This window comes from Sturnira hondurensis, unplaced genomic scaffold (assembly GCF_014824575.4).
Source record: "Sturnira hondurensis isolate 20B ecotype Veracruz unplaced genomic scaffold, ASM1482457v3 Scaffold0009178, whole genome shotgun sequence".
NCBI classification, from domain to species: domain Eukaryota; kingdom Metazoa; phylum Chordata; class Mammalia; order Chiroptera; family Phyllostomidae; genus Sturnira; species Sturnira hondurensis.
The window spans coordinates 1,690,797-1,711,694 of record NW_028081809.1 but is presented as its reverse complement, the minus strand read 5'-3'; the positions used below and the strand labels follow the sequence as shown (position 1 = coordinate 1,711,694).

The 20,898-nt window shown below is 46.4% G+C and overlaps 1 protein-coding gene across 10 annotated transcripts in view; it reads right to left on the bottom strand.

Moving 5' to 3' along the window:
• The window catches only part of CHST10 (carbohydrate sulfotransferase 10), a 29,320-nt gene extending 8,680 nt beyond the window's left edge, over window positions 1-20,640 (bottom strand). For 2 of the 10 annotated variants that reach the window (XM_037056776.1, XM_037056775.1), the window contains exon 1: window positions 3,163-3,250. Coding sequence is in view for 8 of the 10 variants with exons in the window: in XM_037056768.1 (XP_036912663.1) it covers window positions 3,163-3,254; window positions 9,192-9,322; window positions 9,860-9,948; window positions 10,966-10,977 (324 nt within the window). In the remaining 2 variants the exon portion in view is untranslated. Of the gene's footprint in view, window positions 1-3,162; window positions 3,255-9,187; window positions 9,323-9,859; window positions 9,949-10,965; window positions 10,989-16,202; window positions 16,308-20,146; window positions 20,469-20,533 lie in introns of those variants that run through there. The other 8 variants (XM_037056770.1, XM_037056778.1, XM_037056769.1 and 5 more) reach the window with 8 other exon arrangements.
• Window positions 20,641-20,898: the final 258 nt, after the last annotated feature.

The window sequence follows — 20,898 nt, the reverse complement described above, 5'->3', positions numbered from 1 at the left end:
CTCTGGATTTCCCTGCAGGGCCGGACTGTTCCTTTCTCCCTTCCTCATTATCCACAGGCCCCTCTCTTCTTCCCTCTCTTCTTTTTTCTACAGAGTGACACCCACTCTTTCCAGCCACTTCCTGAAGCCTTCCTTCCTCAGGGCCTTTCCACTGCCCAGTAAATCATGGAGCTGAATCATGCAGTTGGCAAGGAAAGTGGACACAAGATGGGCTCATTGGATTTCCCTTCTCAAAACAAGGCTGATTTGAAAAGGCAACACAGATTTAAAAAAAGTTCAAGTTCCAAAGTATGGCACCCCTTGGACCTACTTCAGAACTTAGAATATCTGTAACATAAAGGCCTCTCATTAATGCTCAATTCAAAATCCTCGTGCTTTGTTAGGCTGCAGAATCATTCATTTGACAAGTATTTACTCTATGCTTAGATACAGTTACTGTATTTTTGTGGAGACACCAGGAAAGCCTTAGCTGAGTAAGAACATGCATGGCACTGCATGTGCATGTGTGTGACGTGCAATGTGTGTGTGTGTGTGTGTTGGTGGATGGTGGGGAAAAGGCAACGCTGACTAGGTAGCCTACTTCTCCAGCCTCACTCCTTTGGCAACTTCTGGTTACGGCCCCGTTACTCAGTATTATGAAATGTTTCTGTTGCTCTATCTATTTATTCCCTTCAAGTTACAAAGAACTTCTCCCCAACATTTCAAAGCAGATGGTCCCTCTAAATTAACTTTATCAAATGGACCAAAATGCCCTTGTTGTTTCTGTTAAAATATTTTAGGCTTGCCAGGTAGTTCATTTACGGGCCAGTTGCAACAAACAACCTGTCTTCCCCAAGGAACTGGGTCAGTTACACAGCAGGAGGAGGACATAAGCCTCCAAGAACGAGGACACTGGAAATTTCGGGATAACAGGTTCCACCCCACTACCCAGCTGCCTGCTTTTCCTTCATGGATCTGCTACAACCAAGTTCCCTGATACGCGTAACCTTTTGCAGGACACTCTTGCTCTCTCCTGTGTTTGAATTTCCTGGGTCTCCCTGGTAGGGGAAGCATGTCTCAGGGGTTCGTATGGCCCCTTCCTGAAGTGAAGACACCGTGGAAGTGAGAGAGAGCACCTGCACACCCACCCGCTCTGCTCCTTTGCAGAGACCCCTCCGATACTCCCTCCCCAAGGAGCACAGCCTGCTGCCCTGGCCTCCCGGGACCAGCACCAGCCAAACTGCCTTCTTGCTTTGGTCTAATTTAACCTCATTCCCTCATCAAAGCCCTCTCTGACTCACTTATCCAAGCGTCTCTCTCTTCTCAGTCTGTGCTAATTATGTTAAACCTCTGATCTAATCCTGATCACAGATGACACTAGCGAGCAGTGCATCACAGGGCAGCACCTCTAAGCAAGTCCTATTGAGAAACTGCGGAAAATCTGTCGCTTTCTGAATTTGCTTTTTTTAAAAGGTTGGGCATTATCTACAAAGAAAAAAATTGTTCTCATTCAATTGTGTTTGCTGACTGATAATTCACCTTCTATTTTTCCCCTGTAAATATACAAAACCAATTTTAATGTCTGATGTTACTTTCTACTATTTTCCATTCACATATTCAGCTACACCCTATACAAAATAAACTTTGAGTGGTAAGCTATGCAACCTGATCTCCTTCATAAATCACCTTTCTTTGGGGAAAACGTGCTGAGCTCATCATCTGACAATTCTTGGAGTGAGTGAATTACATCTGACCACCGTTCCGTTTCCTTTCTCCTCACATCGGGTTTTACTGAGCATCAGTGGGAGAGGGGAGGAAAAAGGAGGGGGCAGAGAGCACTGCGTGGCAAGTCCAGGCCCACTACTGCCGCACCAGACACACTGAAACCCAGTACCTGTAAGGGACAGTCAGGTGTGGCACTTTGACCGCACACGGCGCCTGCAGGCCAGCAGTCTGTGCAGTGCGGCTGCCGGGAGGACGTGTGTCCCTCTTCCCAGGCTGCAGCACCCTAGCAGTGCCCTTGTCTCAACGCCCTTTATTCCTTCTGTAAAATTCTTACCCTAACTTACTGATCCAAGTCACCAAATATCAATTTCCTTAATTCTTTCTATTAAAGTCACCATCCTATTTGCTATAGGTGTGTTTCTTGTCTCTACGGTCCATCCACACTTTCCTTTCCCTGGAACACCTCACACTGAAGCAACATTCCAGGCCCATCTGATCAAAGAGTTTGCTGATTTGATCTTTATTACATCCGTGTGCTGTGAAAAGTTAACTCCAGCAGATCATTACTCTGACCACATGCATGCTTTCTGGACTTTGTGGGTTCTAATTCATTGTCCTTTGCTGTAAGTTATGAACAGGAACTATCCCTTTTCTGCAGTTTAATTTTGGGCTGATAAACATCTTTAGAGCTTGCTCTATCCATTTCATTCTTTCCAGCATAACTTCAGCCGAAACCTTCCAGATCGAGAATGGGAGCCAGCAAGTGAGAGAAGATCTTAAAGGGTGTCCCTCACTTCAGCTAAGGTATGATTAGGAGTTTACATGTAAAAGGAGCCTCAAGAGGAAGACAGAGATCAGAATGTCAAGGAAGGAGAGCACTGGGAATACGTCAGCAGCCTTGGGCTCTGCCACTAACTCCCACGTGATTCCGGGTGATCAGCATTTTCCCTAAACTCAGCTCTCTCATCCACACCATTGGTTACCTGCTCTTCTGTCCAGGACCCCTTCTAACTCTAAAGTTCCATGATTCCAGTTTCCCACACCCTTGGTTTTCTCTTGACCTTGCCTGACATCATCCAGTCCCCTAGCAAGGCTCCCTGTCAGCTGGCCAGAAATTTGGTACAATCAACATTTATAGAGCACCCATGATGTGCAAAGCACTGTGAGGAACATAAATAGTTGTGACTTGTGCCCCCCACCCCCAAAGAGAAGCTAAAAAGATAAGCAGAAATGTGCAGAAGTGACCAAAGTAGGGACTATAGAGCAGAACACAATGATAAGTGGAAATGGCTGATGAGCTCGCAGAGGGGGGGCCAGAGCCCACACAATGGTGGGGCCCTGCTGGTGCAAGGGGGATGGAGCAGAGACAGGGACACACAAGTACGAATGGGAATAGGCAGCCCTGCTCCTCTGCTGACCAGGCCAATGGGACAGTGCCCCCTGCCTTGCTGTGCCCACCTTCAGGTCCTCAGGAAACTGCTTGTCTCCCTGTAGCTTCCCTGTATCCGGCATGGCTGTCAGCAACAGGAACTCCTGCTTGACGCTGTAGGCTAGGAGACAGAGAGGTTGAGATGCCTTTCACGGAGGAGCAGACACACAGGTCAGTGTGACAGAAAGATGCCCCAGAAGCAGACCTGCGCAAATATGCCCAACTAGCATCCGAAAGGTGCACAAGCACTCTGGGAGACGAGGAAAGTCTTTCCAACACGTGGTACTTGAGCAACTGAACAGCTATAGACTCATACGGCTGTAAAACATTTTTTAAAACATAGGAGAAAATCTTTGGAAAAGTTGATAAAATAAACCTCAAAATAAAAACCACTTATCTGACTAAGGAGTAGTATCTAGAATACACAAAAAACTCTCAAAACTCAACAGTAAAAAACCATCCAAATAGAAAGTGGGTAAGACATGAACAGATGTTTCACCGAAAAGGACACACAGGTGGCAAATGCGCACAGAAGGACGCTCCGCATCACGAGCCACTGGCAAAGGCAAATTAAAACCACAGGGAACTGACAGAGTACGGGGGGGGGGGGGGGGGGAANGGGGGGGGAAAGGAGGGTTACAGTTGCTTGTATGGAAAATAATGTAACCATTAATAAATAAGGATGTAAGAATAAACCGTGTTTCGTGTATTCACAACTGTAATCCTACTTCTGCCACACCTTGTAGTTACAGAATAGCCACAAGGATGTAAAGTACAATATAGAAAATACAGCCGATAACACTGTGATAACTGTACAGTGTCAGAGGGGTACTAGATTCATCGGGGTGATCACTTTGTAAGTTACAAATGTCTAATCATGAGGTTGTACACCTGGAACTAATATCATACTGTATGTCAGCTATAACAGGAAAAAAAACACCCCACAGTGAGATACCACTTCACACCTATCAAAATGGCTAAAATACAAAATAGTGAAAACACAAAATGCTAGCAATGATGCAGAGAAAATGAATCACTTATGCATTACACATGGCTCGTAATTATCATTTTTTAAAAAAAATCAAAACCAACTCCCTTTAGGTCATTAATACCAACACTGCACATTCCACTGCAGCCCCCACCCCCATCCCAGTCCTCGCCTCCCCGCCCCGCCATCACAGCCGTGAGGAAGCCCCTGCACAAAGCCCTGACGTCGTCCCTGCAGAGGAAGGGTGAGAACATCTTACTGTTGCCCTGACAATAATAATCCCATCTCCCACAGCTTCGAGTTAACTGACTCCAATCAAAATCTGTCACACACCTTCATGAAAACTCACTAAAGTCTTTTCTCCATTTTCTAGGTTTGGGTTAAAATGTAACCTAACCAAAGTTGTACACAGGAGCTGACTTACACCTGCAATAAGGACAAAGAGCGTTACATTTATGGTGCGAAATTAAATAAAAGCATCAGTGCCATCAGCTCAAGCTGCTGAATGCACTCTGTGGACTCTGGGACCAGCATCTGTCCCTGCTCCTCCTGCACGACCTTACCATCAGTGAGCACCAATGGGCTAATGAAAACAGTAACATTCCACTCCTGCCTGGTCACTTCCTCTTTCCACAGTTCTCTACCACCACAAGCACTGCAGTGTTTAGCTAGTTCAACACAGGGCAGTAGGTTTCGCAGAAATCTAACCTTCCTTAATAAGGTTTTAAGTAAGACAGTGTATCCTGAATTCTAAACGGTTGACTTATCAATGAATTTTTGAAAAGCAACCTATTTCATATGCTCATAAGCACAGAGAACAGGCTTCATAGCTGTGGAACAGTTTACAAACTGGCCCGTCATCTGCCAACTTTTCACATTTTTATGATTTTAAACTTCCTGGTATTTGCTCCCCGATTCCCCTTGGCCCTGATTTGACTAGATCGAAATAAACTGATAGCACAATTTATGTTTGGTTTGGTTTTTCCATTGCTTTGCCAAGAACCACTTATTTTCAGCAGATCGATTATCTGCATTGTAACCCAAGAGTAGTTCTCTGCCCCTGTCAACCCTCAGGAACAAGACTCCAGCTGCAAGACCAAGGATTCTGATCTTCCAGGTAGGGCAAGGTGCCTTCAAAATGTATTAGCATCCTTTTGTTACAGGCCTCATTATATTCACATATAATGTTTTACAAAATATCTTTAAAGTTACAAGCAACAGGCTGCGTCGGGAACCGCATACACTCATCTCCCTGACCAGCCTGCGCCCAGCCCCCCAGCGCCACCACTCCCAGGGCACAGACAGAGGGCAGGCAAAGACAGTGACGTCATTGGCTCTGCCCTTAAGTGGCTTACAACCCAGTTGAGGGGTTATGTGGAAGAAGATTAGAAGTCAAACGAAAGCCAGCGGGAAAATGTGCCTACATTTATGCACCAGATGCCCCAGGATGTCATTTTTGATTTCAAGTCTCAATGTCCCAAGACGTGAAATTCCCACCACTGAATGGGATTTATTTCCCTACAATAAAGCTAGTTATCATCCCCGATCCTAGTTCAACACGACACTGAAATTTGTTAGCCAAGGATAAGTTATTGCCACAAATATCTCCACAGCTTCATTGCTGAGCTAAAGAGAGGCCTTAACACTATTAAAAACAAAAACAAACAAAAAAAACCCACACAAAACATCACCGACGACAAGGTAAGCGTTGCTTTAAACAGCGGTTGAGTTCAGGACAAATCTCTTCCCATCAGCCTACCCAGCAGGGAAACCATTAGGAACAGGCAGGTGAGAAGAAAACACACACATCCACTGAGCAGTTCTAGAACAGGGCCCATTTCCCAGAGAACAGAGCCAGAGGGGTGGCCCCACGCACAAAGGAGTTACAACCGGCCCCTCGACGCTGGGACCAAGGATTCCCTATCTGCTTTATCGGAAGTGGGCCTTCATCATAACTGATACTGCTGTGTTGTCAGTTATTTCCTTGTGATGCTCCTTCACAGTAGGCTTCTGGTTCAAAAGCTAAAATACTGTGGACACCAATGAAATAAATTCTAAAACGTGAGAAAATCTTGCAGACACAAGTTTACAAAACTCTTCCAGTTTCCTGTTGGGCTCCAAGATCCACTAGGGGTTTTAAGTGCCCATCCAGACAGAGGGGCCCCTCAGGCTAAGTGGCCGTTCCCAATAAACCACAGGACTCAGAAGCAGTAGACACCTGAACCATCCCCACCCAAGGTCTTCCCTGACGGCCTGCAGGGGCTGTGTTTAACTTCTCCAGGGGGCTCAATCATCCAAACTGGCGAGACCCTCCTTGCCGATGAGCTCACAGCTTTCATACAGAACTCAGCCAACTTTGTGGTTCTAGCCAGGTACTCAGGGACTATCAGGTAAGATCCTCCGTGGTTGAGAACGGCTGACCTTTGTTGTGGGCCCAACAACATAAGGTTCTTACTCTGAGCTCAGTGCACACTGTGGGGCCGACACCACCCTCACTGGGGCTCCGCCCTCGCAGGGCCCTATCCATTCTTCCCTGAGTGGGAATGTGGGGAGCTGGGCCAAGTGTGCACTGGCTCTAGAGTTCCCCCTGGAGTGGTCCACACCTCTGCGCTCCCGTGCACTGTCCACAGCACCGCACGGCCTCAAGAACGTCAAAGGGAAGGAGGAACTGCCACTCATCTTAAAGGGCTGGAAACACCCACTTAGCAGCACTGAGGACTACCGCACATCTTTTGTCAGGCCTAAAATCCCAAAGCATCAAATAAATTCAATAAAAAAATTTTAAATAAAAAATAAAATAAAATCCCAAAACTTTCCATCCTTCTCTGCAGGGTTTCCCTTCTTTCCCTCCAGTTTTTTGCTCCCCTTTACAAAGCCCTCTAAGCTTCTACACTTTTCTGAAGGCCGTCAGCATGAAACTGGATGCATCACAGCAGAACAGTACCTCGTTTATCGGTGGCCACTGAGGAGTGAGGTGATCTTCAGAGAATCCAGAAAATACTATAATCCAAAACACAGGTCTAATTTAACTGTTTTTGGTGGAAGCCTCATAAATATATTACCTGTTCTCCTACTTAAAAAAATAAACCATAAATAATTTAACCTCATGACCTGTCTCTGTTACCAGGTGACATTTAAAGGAACCCCAAGTAAAATGCGCGGACTCTTGGCGACACGGACTTCATCTTCTCAGCAGCTCGGATTCTCATTCAGCCCCCCAGCTTTGATCTACATTTAGGGCTCTCCACTGGGCCACACTCCTACATTCAGATTCCCTTGGTCTCCAGTTGGCCCCAAGCAGCAAAGGTTCACAGAGTCCCCCAATATTCTGAAGTGCCAGGGGAGGAGAACCACTGCTCTAACGCTTAACAAAGGGTCTCCATCCCTGGTACCGCGGACCCTGCTGGAGCAGCGGGAGCAGTGTCCCAACTGTCAGGCCGAGGTCATCGTCTCAAACTCCAACAAGACTCCCAGATTGGGCCATTGTTGTTCTGACAAAGGTGCCAATCCCCAGGGTGAGCCATGATTACCTGTGATGCTCCTGGCCACCCTGGATACATGAAGGTGTGACACTACCTTTCTGAGAATGTAAAACCCTCAGGTTCTCATGAGGGCCCCTGAAAGATGAGGGGTTACTTGTGATGACAGCCCATTGGAGCCCCAAGTGCTGAGGGCCTGATAACTGTTAGTGAGTGGAAACTGGCACTGAGAACTACACCCTGCGGCTGATTTCAGGGCTGCCCTCTCCTGCTTGCAGATCTGCCTTCCAGCCTTGTTGTTCCTGGACAGACAAGGAGACACAGAGACTGGGGGCAGGAGGTGGGGGGCACTGGGCAGCCCTCAGTACCGCAGGGACACACTCAGGAGCTCTAGGCAGAGCAGGGTCTGCAGCCTTTTCTGGTCACAGGGACAGCACAGACCATGCAGGCACCAGGAGAAAATTGGGAAACTACTCATGTGGATACTTTAAAAAAAAAGATTTTATTTATTTAATTTTAGAGAGAGAAGGCAGGGAGAAAGAGAGGGAGAAAAATATCAATGTGTGTTTGCCTCTCGCACACCTCCTACTGTGGACCTGGCCCAAAACCCAGGCATGTGCCCCAACTGGGACTCAGACCAGCAACCCCTTGGTTCATAGGCAAGCACTCAGTCCACTGAGCCACACCAGCCAGGGCTTGTGTGGATACTTTTCTGATCTTTCCTAAGGGCCACCAACTGCAGGAGGATGTGCGAAGTGTCGTGCAAAGAATGCTGAGCACACCCATGGTCACTGACACCCTCCTTGTAGGCAGACCTCACCAGGCCAGCACAACACTGCTCCTAAGCCTGCAATGTCTCCCCTGCACCTCGCCTCACTCTGCTGCTGAGAGGAGTCTCTCAGGAATCCACGAGAACCACCACTGCACCTCCTCACCCGTACCCAGCACTTTGGGGATCACTCTGAGAGCCTTGCTGTGCCCAGGTCGGTCTTAGAGGCTGTCAGAGCAGGTAGCATGTCAGTGGGAGAAAAAACACTAAGGGCGAGGTAAGCCAAGGACAGAAGCACGACCTAGAAGCAGCTCTGCTGAGGCTGGGCTTGGTGTTCTTTAGGAGCCCCTACTGACTGCCCACATCACGTCCAGGGGAGTTGAAATCTTCAAAGACCACCAAATGTGCGCATGTTTAAATCACATTCTTTCTGAAGTACTGAAGGTGACTTCCAAATATGTGGCCACCAGTGTGCAGCACCAACTGGCACTCAGGCACACTGAGTAGCAGCTCCTGATGACACCAAGCAGAACCAAGTCCCAGATCCTGAGCCTGTGGGACGCCACGGAGAAGGCACTAAAGAACCCGCAAGAAAGCATGTTCTGCCTGCCCCCGGGGTGGTGCTGGGGGGACTGTCCCCTCCCATTCCACCTCCTACTCGCACCTCTGTAATGTCAAGGATTCGGTTGCCATGACCTCCATGTTCTTTTGGAATGAAAGTCCTTGGATTCTGTGACAGAGTCATCCACACGTATACCCAGGAACAGTATCACAGCGAGGTCTAGGTTAGCCAAAATTAATTCCACAAGGTAGCATACCTACCATCCGGGTCTTTAAAGGTCAAGGTGATGAATTTACTGGCCACCATGAACATGAAAATCACCCAAAAGCACGCGGCCAACAGAAGCCACTGGTGGTGCATGTTGTCAAAAGTCAGCCATTCACTGATTTTCCTGGAAAATACAAGCAAAACGCTCCCGCTGCTTACAAATGCACCAGTTAAACACAGGTAATAAAAAGAACAGGTGGTTTCAGTTAATAGCATCAGTACAAATATTAAAAAAACTCTTTATTGATACAGAGGGTATTTTGATTCGGTTTTTAACTTAACATCTTATTTTTAATTAATAATAACTTCTCAATTTGATAATTAAGTCAAAGTGAAAACTCCTTTCCTGAATGGAAAGGAGCCATATCTATTTGATTTGGAATGTGTGATAAAATTTTACTTTTTCAGATTTGCCTCTTGACTGCTTTCTGGACTAGGCTAATACCAGAATGTGGCTTTTTTAGCCCAGCACCCACCAGGGCTGGACGCAGGGAGGCAAGAGGAGTCCGGCCAAGGGCCAGGCCTCTGTGGAGGCAGAAGCCATACTGAACAACCACAAGCAGGCTGTTAGTATCCTGACTCGCTGACAAGACGTAGCCACACCTAGAGTCTGTACACGGGGGAAACAAACATCAAAACTTCTCCATCTCCATTCACTTGCCTGCAAGGGCCTGTGCAGAACCTGGGGGGTGGGTGTTTTTCATGCTTCCACTGCCTGGGAGAGATGCAGGCCGCCCAAGTCACACTCTGCTGCAGAAGACATATAAAGAACCAGGAAGTCACAGTCAGTTCTCAGTAAGAGAGACAAAAATGTGTTTTCACTTCACCTTTAACACAGTGCTTCTCCAAGCCAAACCAAACCACTTAAAGAGACCGGCTGGTTTTTACCAGAGCTGAAGCGACCCATCACTCCCGGGCAGTGGGGAGAACTGGTCCTCTCGACATGTGCTGATGGCAAAGGACTTCAGAGAGCTTCTGGACACTGGATGGGACAGAGCCCAGTGAGGACCCAGGTGACCCACTCTCCTTGTCTCACAAATGTTTTCTTCCTAGACTCTCACTGTAACCAGGCAGTGAAACCCAAACGCCCTCCACCAAGTGGTTACCCAATCTACGCCTGAAGACGCCCCGCAGCGGGGAGCCCACTGACTTTCCATGGTGGTGTGTGTCACCCTCTGTCGTCCTCAACTGCCCACACATTAGGCCCAGTGTGCTTCCTGGGGTCCCTAAGTAGGGGACTAGGTTAAACAGATTAAATAAACAGAAATAGGACACCCAGTTAAGTTTGAATTTCAGAGGAACAATAAATAACCTTTTTAGTGTAAATATGTCTCAAATATTACATGGGACATACTTACACTAAAAAAAAAGGCAATTTGCCGACTCTCTGAATTTCCAATTTAACTAGGCATCCTGTGTCTTATTTGGCAACACTACCCAACAAGGGGCATGCCAGTCCCCCTCTGCCTGCCTGAAGCCAGCTGGCCTGTCCAAGCAAGTCTCCCTTCCTCCTCTGTCGCCATCCTTTGAGGCAGCTCTGCACAAGGCAGAGAGACCTGGGTGACTCTACCACTCACTGGCTCTGTGACTCAGAGGGTGACTTGGCCTCTCCAACTCTGGGTTTCCCATCTCTGAGATCAGGTCTTCCTTCCAGGTGGGTCATGGGATTAAATGAGAAAATGTACATAAAGGACCAGCACCCACCTGCCCTGGAGCAGACCCTCGACAAACAGGAATTGGCCGACACCTCAGGACCCTCTGACTTACCGATTTAATCATGGTGGTCGGAAATTAATGTGACAGGGTGGTCTGCCCCATGAAGAAAGACAAAGAAAGGCCAAAGTCATCCCAGGCAACTCAAGCTACTAACCCTTCCCTTCTAATGACAGGTGAGATGCAGACAGTGCCCAGAGGTGCTGGGTGCCACAGTCCTGAGTCCGACAGACTTGTCCCTCCCAGACAGGGACACTCGGTGAGATCCACCCCCGTAGGTCACAGTGTAAATGCCTCACTGAGAAACCCAAGCTGTCAGCCTTGTCTAAGAGAGGCAGAGGGGCCAGTGTGGGTTGGGGAGTGAGTACAGAGAACGGAGACAGGTATTCAGCAGGCGGTGTGCAAACTGAACAGAGACATCTGCTGCTATGCACTGATCTTGGGAAGATTTAGAGGCAGAGGAGGAGATGCCAGTGCTGAGTGACCTGAAGCTTGCAATCCACACTTTGCTAAGTGCCGTGGCCAGTGAACACAGATAAAGGGAACCCCCTCACACATGCAGACACACCTCCCCTGCAGAGCAGGGAGCAGAAGAACCCCTGCACTACCCACTCCGGCTTCTGGATCTGCTCATACCTGTGTCACCTCCTGGGTTTCGGGCCCTGAGCACCCTGCCTGTGTCAGGCCTGCCCTTGGGAGGTTTTTAAGGTTTAACTTTCTGATGGGAACTAATTTTTTGAAGGGATCTAATTTGAATCCACCCACTGAGCTCACCTCTAGATAAAAGTAGGGAGATAATGAATAAACAACTTCACATGAAAATGGAGACCACAACATCCTCTCTCCAGGAAGCCAGGTGCCTCAGGGGTTGGATTTCCACATTCGGGCTAGGCAGAAAGTAAGTCTGGCTATCCTGAAGCCTTGCCCTCCTTCCCAAGCCTTGGATTTTCACTTAAAGTCAGGAGCACCTTGTTTTTTTCACCCAGGCGCTCTCTTCCTCCACAAGCTGGTGGGGGAGGGTCAGTAACTGAATAGTGCTATAGGCCCGATTTTCCCATCTATGAGGGAAGATACAACAGCCACCTCATACTTACCAGTGGGCCATGAGCCCCTGTGAGACAGAGTGTGCCAAGTACCTCCTCAACAACTTGTATCATCCAATGTTTTCTTTCAGATGGGCATTTTATTTCAAAATAGTTCAATTTTTAAAATTATTTTTCTTAAGATATCTAGAGCACCCTGTCCCCTTCCAAGCCTGCCAGGGCACCAAGGTTGGGAGGAGGAGGCTGCAAGGCTCCTACCTTCCTTTCATCCCTTCATGGCCCACCTGGACTGGGAAGGGAGGGTGCTCAGGACACGTGGGGACTCTGCAGGGGGCTGCAGATTTGGGAAGCTTCACCTGCATAAACTCTAGCCCCTGGCAAAAACCTTCTCTTGAGAAGTATACGGTCATGGGCCCTGACCAGCGTCTTCAGCCATCCAGACCAGGCTGAGGCCTGCTGGAGGTCCCCTGGTGGGCCACAGGACTTAGGCTTATGCAGACAGAGACTGGGCACGCTCTCCGACTCAGTGCTGCACAGCAGAGGAAGATTCACCTCTCCCCATCACGACCATATTGGACCGCCCCAAAGCCTCTCCATGACTTCACCTAGTTTTACTCCCTTCACTACACCTGTCACAGCTTGACTGCTTTTCCGGGTTCACCAGCTGCTTCCCCTAAAAGAATGGAAGCCAGGACCAGAACAATGCTGGCACACGGTGAGCCTACCATCATTTTTCGCTGAATGACATCAACCAAGGAACCTATTAGGAACACTCCGGAGAGTTGAAAGGCACTTTAGCAGACACCTTGCCCAAATTTCTACCCTGAGAGTTTCCACATTAAAGTCTTTACATATGAGGCCCCTTTATTCTTCCAGTCTCCTCAAAATATTCCTCCATTCTCTACATGAAAGCAGTTATATATTAATATCCATTAACTTGAGACTAGAAAACAAAGCTACTAGGGCTTCAGTATTACTTGAAAATAAAATTATATTTTATAAGTCATGGCACTTACATGCATTTGAATAGACATACAACTTAAAACATACTGAATGGGGAGATTAATAAATCCTGCTGAAGTCCAAAAATTTTTTTTTAATTTTAAATAAAACTCTTCACCAAAAGGTATTTCAAAGACATAGATAAACTGTCAAGACAGATCAGTAAACAAAAATGGAAAAGTTGCAGAACTGAATGCATGATCCTATTTGCTAACAAATTACACATGTGTAAATGTACATGATTATATATACATGCAAACGCATACATACATGTAATGCATAGAATTAAAATTTGAGGGAATGAATGGAGCCATTTTTTGCTTTGTACAATTTTTTAGTTTAAAAATATTTTTACTGTAAGCATGTATCCATTTTATAATAAAAAACCAATAAAGTATAGAAAACACTACCTATATACACGGACCCTGCTGTTTTTATTTCTGTGGTTTAATTTTTTTCTGCCTTACTGCTGCCAAATGCAGTGCTCTAACCACTTTGTAAGGTATGGGAAAGGATGGTAAGTACTTTTCTAGCTGGGAAAAACTGGTATAAGTGACAAAGTCAATATGGACTTGAATATTTAATAAATACATCTCTGTCTCCTCTTAGTTTTTAAAATGATTTAATATTTGAAATATAACATGCAGAGGATCATATAACAAACACTCTTATAGTTTAGCTGTACTTGAGCTTTTTCAAAAGGAAATAAAGTGTACAATTAAGGCTGGCATTCCCGCATGCCCGTCCCTGGCCCTAATCCCTTCTCCCTCTAGAGCTGCCCTCTGTCGGGGTGGTTCCACTTTTACCGCATCAGACACAGCTCCTCTGACAGAAGCGGCAGCAGGGGCTTAGGAAGGCGCTCTCTGCAGCCCAGATGGAGGCAGCGCAGTCTGGGGAGGGTGTGGCCTGGAAGGAGCTATTGCACTCTGTAAGGATGCTTTCATTACGTATGAGAAACATGCCAGTGGGGAAGCCCAGCGCGGGGAGACGCACAATTTAAACTTTTTTTTCTTCTCATGGTCCAGCAAGAAAATTCACAAGTTATATATGGACTCAAGTGAAAAAGCTGTCAAAGTAAGCTGGTTAAAGATTTATGTAATATAATAAAGAATGAACTATTAAAAATAATTAAAAAATTAGATAAACTGGGACTTGTTGTCCAAGTGGCATGCTATGTGCGCCAACCAGAACCAGTAAGAAGAATGCCTGGTCCATCTCAAACTATGCCCTCCTCTCAGGTCCCGTGTCTCTACAGTGTACAACACACGACGACAAACAGGAGTAGATGTACACTTCATATACTTTTAAGGACACAACCTAAAGACAATTATATTTAATAAGACCCTCAGATACGGTTGTATCCACCCATCCGACAGAACAGGCGCAGGGATACAGCACTGACGCCAAACCACACACACTCCTTGTGGAGCCTGCAGTCTGGTGAAGGGACCCACAGGCATCGAATAATCCATCCAAGAAGTGGTAGGAAGCGGAGGGTTGTGGTGCTGTGAGAGGACAACACAAGGGGCCGTGACCTGGGTAGAGAGGTCAGGGACAGCACAATTACTTACGGAGGTGAAGGTGCAGGGCTCCGGGACAGGGAACAGCATGGAACACAGGCCCAGAAGTAGGATGGGGCAAGCTGGGGGCCCCCAACTGAAGGAAGGCCGTGTGGCGGGAGTTTCCAGAGCTTGGTTAGACGTGAGCCCAACCAGACGTGGTCAGAGAACCTTGGGCCTTACAGAGCTGTTACAGAACTGGGTTTCTACCTTGTGAGCCGTGGAAAGCCAATGGAGGGAGTCTTACATGAGAAGAGGGTGACAGTCTGGTGATCCTACTTAAGTTTTGAAGCAGGAAGATTCTAACCAGGCACAAGCAAGTCCAGCTAAATGCTCCATATCACACATCATCACCCAGGTCCCTAAAACCAGCAAATGAACCAGTAAGATCCACAATGGATGATGGGTTAGATTTTATGAATTCTAAAGAGTGCTATGTCCAGTTAGCCATGCATGTTTTTGCTTTGTGATTACCTGCATTCTGAATCCAGATACTGTATTTTGCTATGTATTATGCACACTTTTTTGCTCAAATTTTTGAGAGAAAAGGATGCACATTATGCATGGGTAGTACTAATTCCATATCTATATAAATATTTTTATTTCTTTTATTTATGCTCATGCATTAAAAGTACAACTCTAGAAAGCAATAATGATATCAGTATGCAAAATAATGTCCTGGCATATGATAATCGGTTTTATATATAAATAAATATGGAATTAAAAAATTAAAACAAAAGATTTTTTCCTGAAAGTTTGGGCCAAAAATGTGGGGGCACATTATACATGATGAAATATAAGTATCTACCTAATGGTGTCTCACTTTATGTTTAGGGCAGTGGTTCTCCCCACCCTGACTGTATGTTAGAATCACCTGGCAGTCCTTAAAAAATATAGTGATGCCTGGGACCCTAGGATCACTCACTGGTGCTCAGAAAAGAGGAATCTTTGGAGATAGATTCTAGGCAGGTTTTAAAAGCTCTGCCCAGGGTTTTAATGAGCAGCCAGAACTGAGACCCACTGGTCTGGGCTCTCAGGCCCTGTCAGATTTTCATGACCAAAGGAACCCCCTGGGGAATCTTGTTACAATGCAGATTCCAGGCATTCTAACATAACAACCACTTTCCTGTCATTTCTTTCCATTATTAAAAGGAAAACTGGTAGCAAAAGACTTTCTGCCAACTAGAGTCTATTGATGATCTGAATTATACCAGATCTCTGAAAAAAAGCTTCAAGAAGTTTAGTTAGAATCAAGGCCTCCATCACTGCTCCCATTTATTCTCTTTTCCAGCCCTCCCATCATCTATAGGTAACTGACTCTGTAGAATTAGGGTTTGACCTTGAAACCATCCTGATAACTTGACCCAGTTTTTTAAATAAAAAGCATTCCAGCTCCCTCTGCCCGTGCTCCTCTAAGCCCACCCCACTGTCTGCACTGCTCACTTGAGTGCACCCGTTCTCCACGGAGTCTGCCTCCTGTCCAAGGATGGCACCCACAAGGCTCACTATTTCTGCCTGCAGAGTCCGGGCCTGGCATCAACAGTCCTTCTCAGTGGCTCTGCCACAGGCCTTGCAGCCTGGTGACAAATGGCCTTTAAAAAGCCTGACATTTTCTGTAATTAACTTTCCTTTGTTCAAGGAGCCAAGACAACTCCCAAAATGCCTCTTGCCGCTAATGATGGCATACCTGAGTGTGCCCCAGGTCTCTGTGGTCACGGTGTGTTGCTCTGAACCCAGCATATCCATCTTCAGAGCTTTCTCATTAAAGGAGATTTTCATGTGTCAAGATGACAGGATCTAAACTCAAGTCAGAATTGGGCTCTTTAAAACCCGTAAGGCAGAACTGGTGGTTAAGGGACTTAAGACTTGACGGAGAAAGCAGGGGCAGGGAAGCAAGCACATGAATGAACGGGTAAGAAATCCTATTCTGTTTCTCTCCCTTTCTCTGAACTAAAAGAAAATACACACTTTACATGTTGGTAATTAATAATAATGGGTTTGGTACTTATAGGCACACCTTGGAGGTAGTCTGGGTTCAGTTCCAGACCACTTCAATAAAGTGAGTACTGAAATAAAGTGAGTCATAATCTTTTTGCGGGTGGAAGGTCTTGCCTTCGAATTATAAAAAACACAACATCTGTGAAGTGCAATAATGAAAAACACAATAAAATAAGGTATGCCTGTATTACCATCTTTTTTGGTACAAATTCTCTGTCCCCTACATTTTCAAAACGATGCTTGTAAATCCATTTTGCTCAGCTGCCAATCGCAATCCTGCCAGCGGCTCCCCCACCTCCGTGTCTGAGTTGTCACCCAAAAGCACAAAGCCTCTCTGTATTCGTGCTGCAGAGCTTGACTCCCACCTGCCACGCTCCACTTCTGCTATACACATTTGCTTATTAAGGGTTCTGAAAAGTCCTGTGGTAAATAAGCCCATCTAACTGTTTAAAACAGCTTTTTCCCAAATGTCATTCATTCAGCAATATCTATCAAGTGCCTACTCCAGGCCAGGAGTATTTCTAGGCCCTGGGGACACGTAAGGCAATATACACTCCCTGCTCTTATGGTGCTTGGTGCTGGCAGAGGAAGATAGGCCATAAACGAACAGAGCCATTAATGTATAGGGTCACATAGGTGTAAAATCCTATATACCCACTGTATAGGACACTCAGTGCCACTGATAGTAACAAAGATGAGTAAGGGATAAAGGGAGCACCTCTAGGAGGGCATGATGCTGAGAAGAGGCAGAACAGAGTGAGGAAACAAATAAGACCGCCACCTGGGTGAAGAGCTTGTTCGGGATCCCAGAATCCCAAGGGCTGCAAGGAGGCCCATGCCCCTCGTGGACTGAGCAAGAGGGTGGGTAAGGCTGGGGCCCTAGTGAAGGATTGTGTCAGTGGCCCTTTACTGAGATGGAAGCTCCTGGGTCCCCACCCCATCACACACAAACCCCAGGGAAAACATCATGTGTCCAGTGTTCAGTTTTTAAAATACGCTTCCAAAACATATCCAGACACTAGAGGAAATTTTATGAAAATAATCCAGTAATGTACAAGGATCTGATAAACCCCAGGTGGACTCACGGGGATAAGAGAAATAGAGAGGCAAGGGCTGAAGTAATGAGGTACATTCTACAAACAAATAGACCTTTTCATACTTTTTGAGTTTGAACTAAAATATATTATCTAATCAAGAAAATTATTAAATCACAATTTTATAAAATAAAATATTTCACATGAATTCATAAAGTTCTATTATGATCACTGTGATGTTTAGATTCATAGTTAGGGTTTCTCTCAGTCTAAGTTCAGCAATTTTTTTTGTCTGCTTGTCCATCATCATTATGCTTTACCATCTTAGATGACTGATCATCTATAGTTACATATGTTCTAACACAAGACGGATGTGAGGTTAAGAGAGATTCTCATGAATAACAATAATGAGCAAATACGTAAATACCTGTGTAGGGCTCACTGCATGTCAGGCACTTCTCTTAGTAGGTACTAAACTCAACTAATCTCCAGCTCAGGCTTGCTCCTATTATTATATTTAAGAAAACATTTCTTTTAAAGCTATGTGTACACACTCAAACAGTTTTAATTTCCCTAAGATCTTCCTATGAGCAAGAAAGGAGGCAGTAAAAATACTAAATGACATGAATCTCAAGTAACTAGTGAGCTCACATTCTCCTTCATTTACCTTCTGAGGCCTGGGGGCAACACTTCCCTGTAGTATCTACTTTGACGGAGGTTCTTGCTTCCTCTAGCCACTTACAGGATAAATAAAAAAAACCCAAAAGCACCGAGAGGGTGCTTAAAAGGGACAAGATTAACTTAACACAACTTGGTTTATACTTGGGAAGAGTTAACCACTTTAATTATTCAAGCATATTTTGCATAACAGGTCTCTTACAGAAGTGGGTATTATTTGGATTTCAAGTATTCTAAATGTATCAAAAGAGCTAGCTGTTTAAAAGACTGCTCTGCAAGGTAGTATGAGAAATTAAATATGTTTCGTAGTAAAAATAATCAAACCCTATTATACCTATCTTATATACTTGCTATCAGATAAAGAATTCTTGTGTAAGATGACCAAATCTTCCAATGCAAGGTGTTCTCTGGGTTTCGTATTTCTTCAAGCTTTTACATCCTGGCAAATTCTAGCCAAAGGTCCTATTATGAATGAATAACTGGAAATAAGTCAAACTCATGGAACTAGAGAGATTGTAGATCGAACAGAATTATCTGGCAAAATAAACATGCAACTAATTTAACACAGAATACTGCCCAGCTGCCTGGAATGCATGCAGCAATCTAGTTGCGCTTCCGTCTGCTCTTCAGAACTCGGTGTGAAAATTAAGAGCAATCTCATGTCATGAAGGTTGAAAGATCAAGCTTTCTGTACCCAGATTCTTTCGACCTGTATCAGGAGAAAACACTCTCTTGGCTTTTGCAATCTCTAAGGCCCTGCATTCAACTCTTCCCCTTTTTCCATTTCTAGCTCGCCTACCTTTTTATTGTATAACCTCAAACATTTTAAAAATGACCTGCCTATAACTACAAATGGCCTAGGATATTTACTAATTCTTTCCTTTCTTTGTTCAGCTTTGTAAGCACTTCAGTTTTCACTCCAGAGAAGGGAGGAATTTTTCTCCAGGCTATTTCTTGGAGATTCTTTCCTTTAGGGTCAAGAGCAAAGGTGGATTTTTCTTTCCATCTTAACCCAAGATGGACTCATTTTAAGGGTGAAAAGGGAAAAAAACGTTTTTCTCTTTGTGTCTTTTCTTTTTAAACCCAGTCACTAAAAAAGATTAAGGGTAGGTAGGTGTTGGAGACCAGCAAGCAGGAGCTAAACTCAGCTGCCTAATTTTAAAAATGTCTGAGACATTTCTCACCCTGGCAGTTAAAAACTGACCAATACCCAACTCTTCATGGCTCAAAGCCCCAGACTTTGGGTGTTTCAGACAAAAACCCCTTTATGACAGGGCTCCCGCTCAGCTAACCAAAACCTGGACGCGCTGCTTTCTATTCACCGCCAGCCCCTTCTAGCAGACTTGGAAAACAGAAACAACAGCTTTGGAAAACCTGGTTCATCTTCCCAGCAAGTAGTGCAGAAATGTATGCTTCAACCTCAACTTCTGACAGGCCTCTGCACTGTCAAAATCAGAGCTGAAAGCACACTCGGGGCTTGTCTAGCAGAAGACGTGCATCTGCAACCATCCCTCACCATCCAAAATTGCACACTTAGGGAAGGTTGCACATGGTCCCTCTCGTCTGCATGTTTCTTGCACTCAAGTGGAACATTTTCTACCTATTTCCGCCCCCAATTACAAATACAAAATCTCGGCCAAGGATGAAAGAAATAAGTTACAGACACCGAGTGTCCATAATTCCAGTGAGCCCAGCATCCCCGGTGAGGACGCCGCCCCATTGCATAACTAACATAAGGAAGGTTCTCCCCATTAATCCCGCCAACTAGGGAGGTCCTCAAGTCACCAAACACACTGAGATGCTGCTCGCAAAGAAGAACTGATACCCCCCACCCCGCTCCTTCCATCCACCGGGGAGGATGTGAGTCGGGGTGTGGGCATCTGTGGAACCCACCCACCCCCCCGTCCTTCCCCAAGCTCACCCTCCGTGGAGCCGAAGCCCTTCTGCGGCCCTGAGGCGACGCTCAGCGCGGCCTCGCAGGCTTGGGGACGAAAGGTGCGGGTCCAGCGTCTAGGAACCTGGGAGGCCCGCCCCGCTGAGGCCCCGCTAAGGCCCCGCACCACCCACCAAACCTGGAATGATGCGGCCAAGGCGCCGGAAAGAGGAAGCCAGGCGCGCCAGGCCTTCTCGGTGGGCGAGGCCACCACCCGCCGTGGCCCGCAGGCCCCCGCGCGCCCCCGCGCGCCCGTACGCGCCGCCTGCAGGCTGTGCGCGTCCCCGCCACCCGCTCCGCCGAGCGCAGGCCGCCGCTTGTCCCGCCTTGCGCGCGCCGCCTGGACCACTGCGCGCGTCCCCGCCGCCGTCCCACCGCGCACGAGCGGTCCGGGGCGCGAGCAGGCGCGAAGAGGCCAGAGGTAGAATGTTAGGGGCGTCCCGGGGCCTAGTCTCCTGAGGTGTGTCATCGGCGCCTGATGTCGGTCTAGGCCTTGCGCTCCCTCCTCCCCATGAAAACGAATTACACCCCAGGAAATTACCCAGAGAAGTGTGACCAAACCACCTCCCACCATGTATCCAGCTAGAACACAGGTTTGGTGCTAGAGAACAACAAACAAACAAACAAAAGAACAAAAAAAAACACCTTGGAAAAATGGGGTGCCTGCCTACCTAGTAAAAGTAGGGCCTTCTGTTCTTTGCCGGGCTGCTCTCAACTGGCTATTTGGGGGATGTAACTTT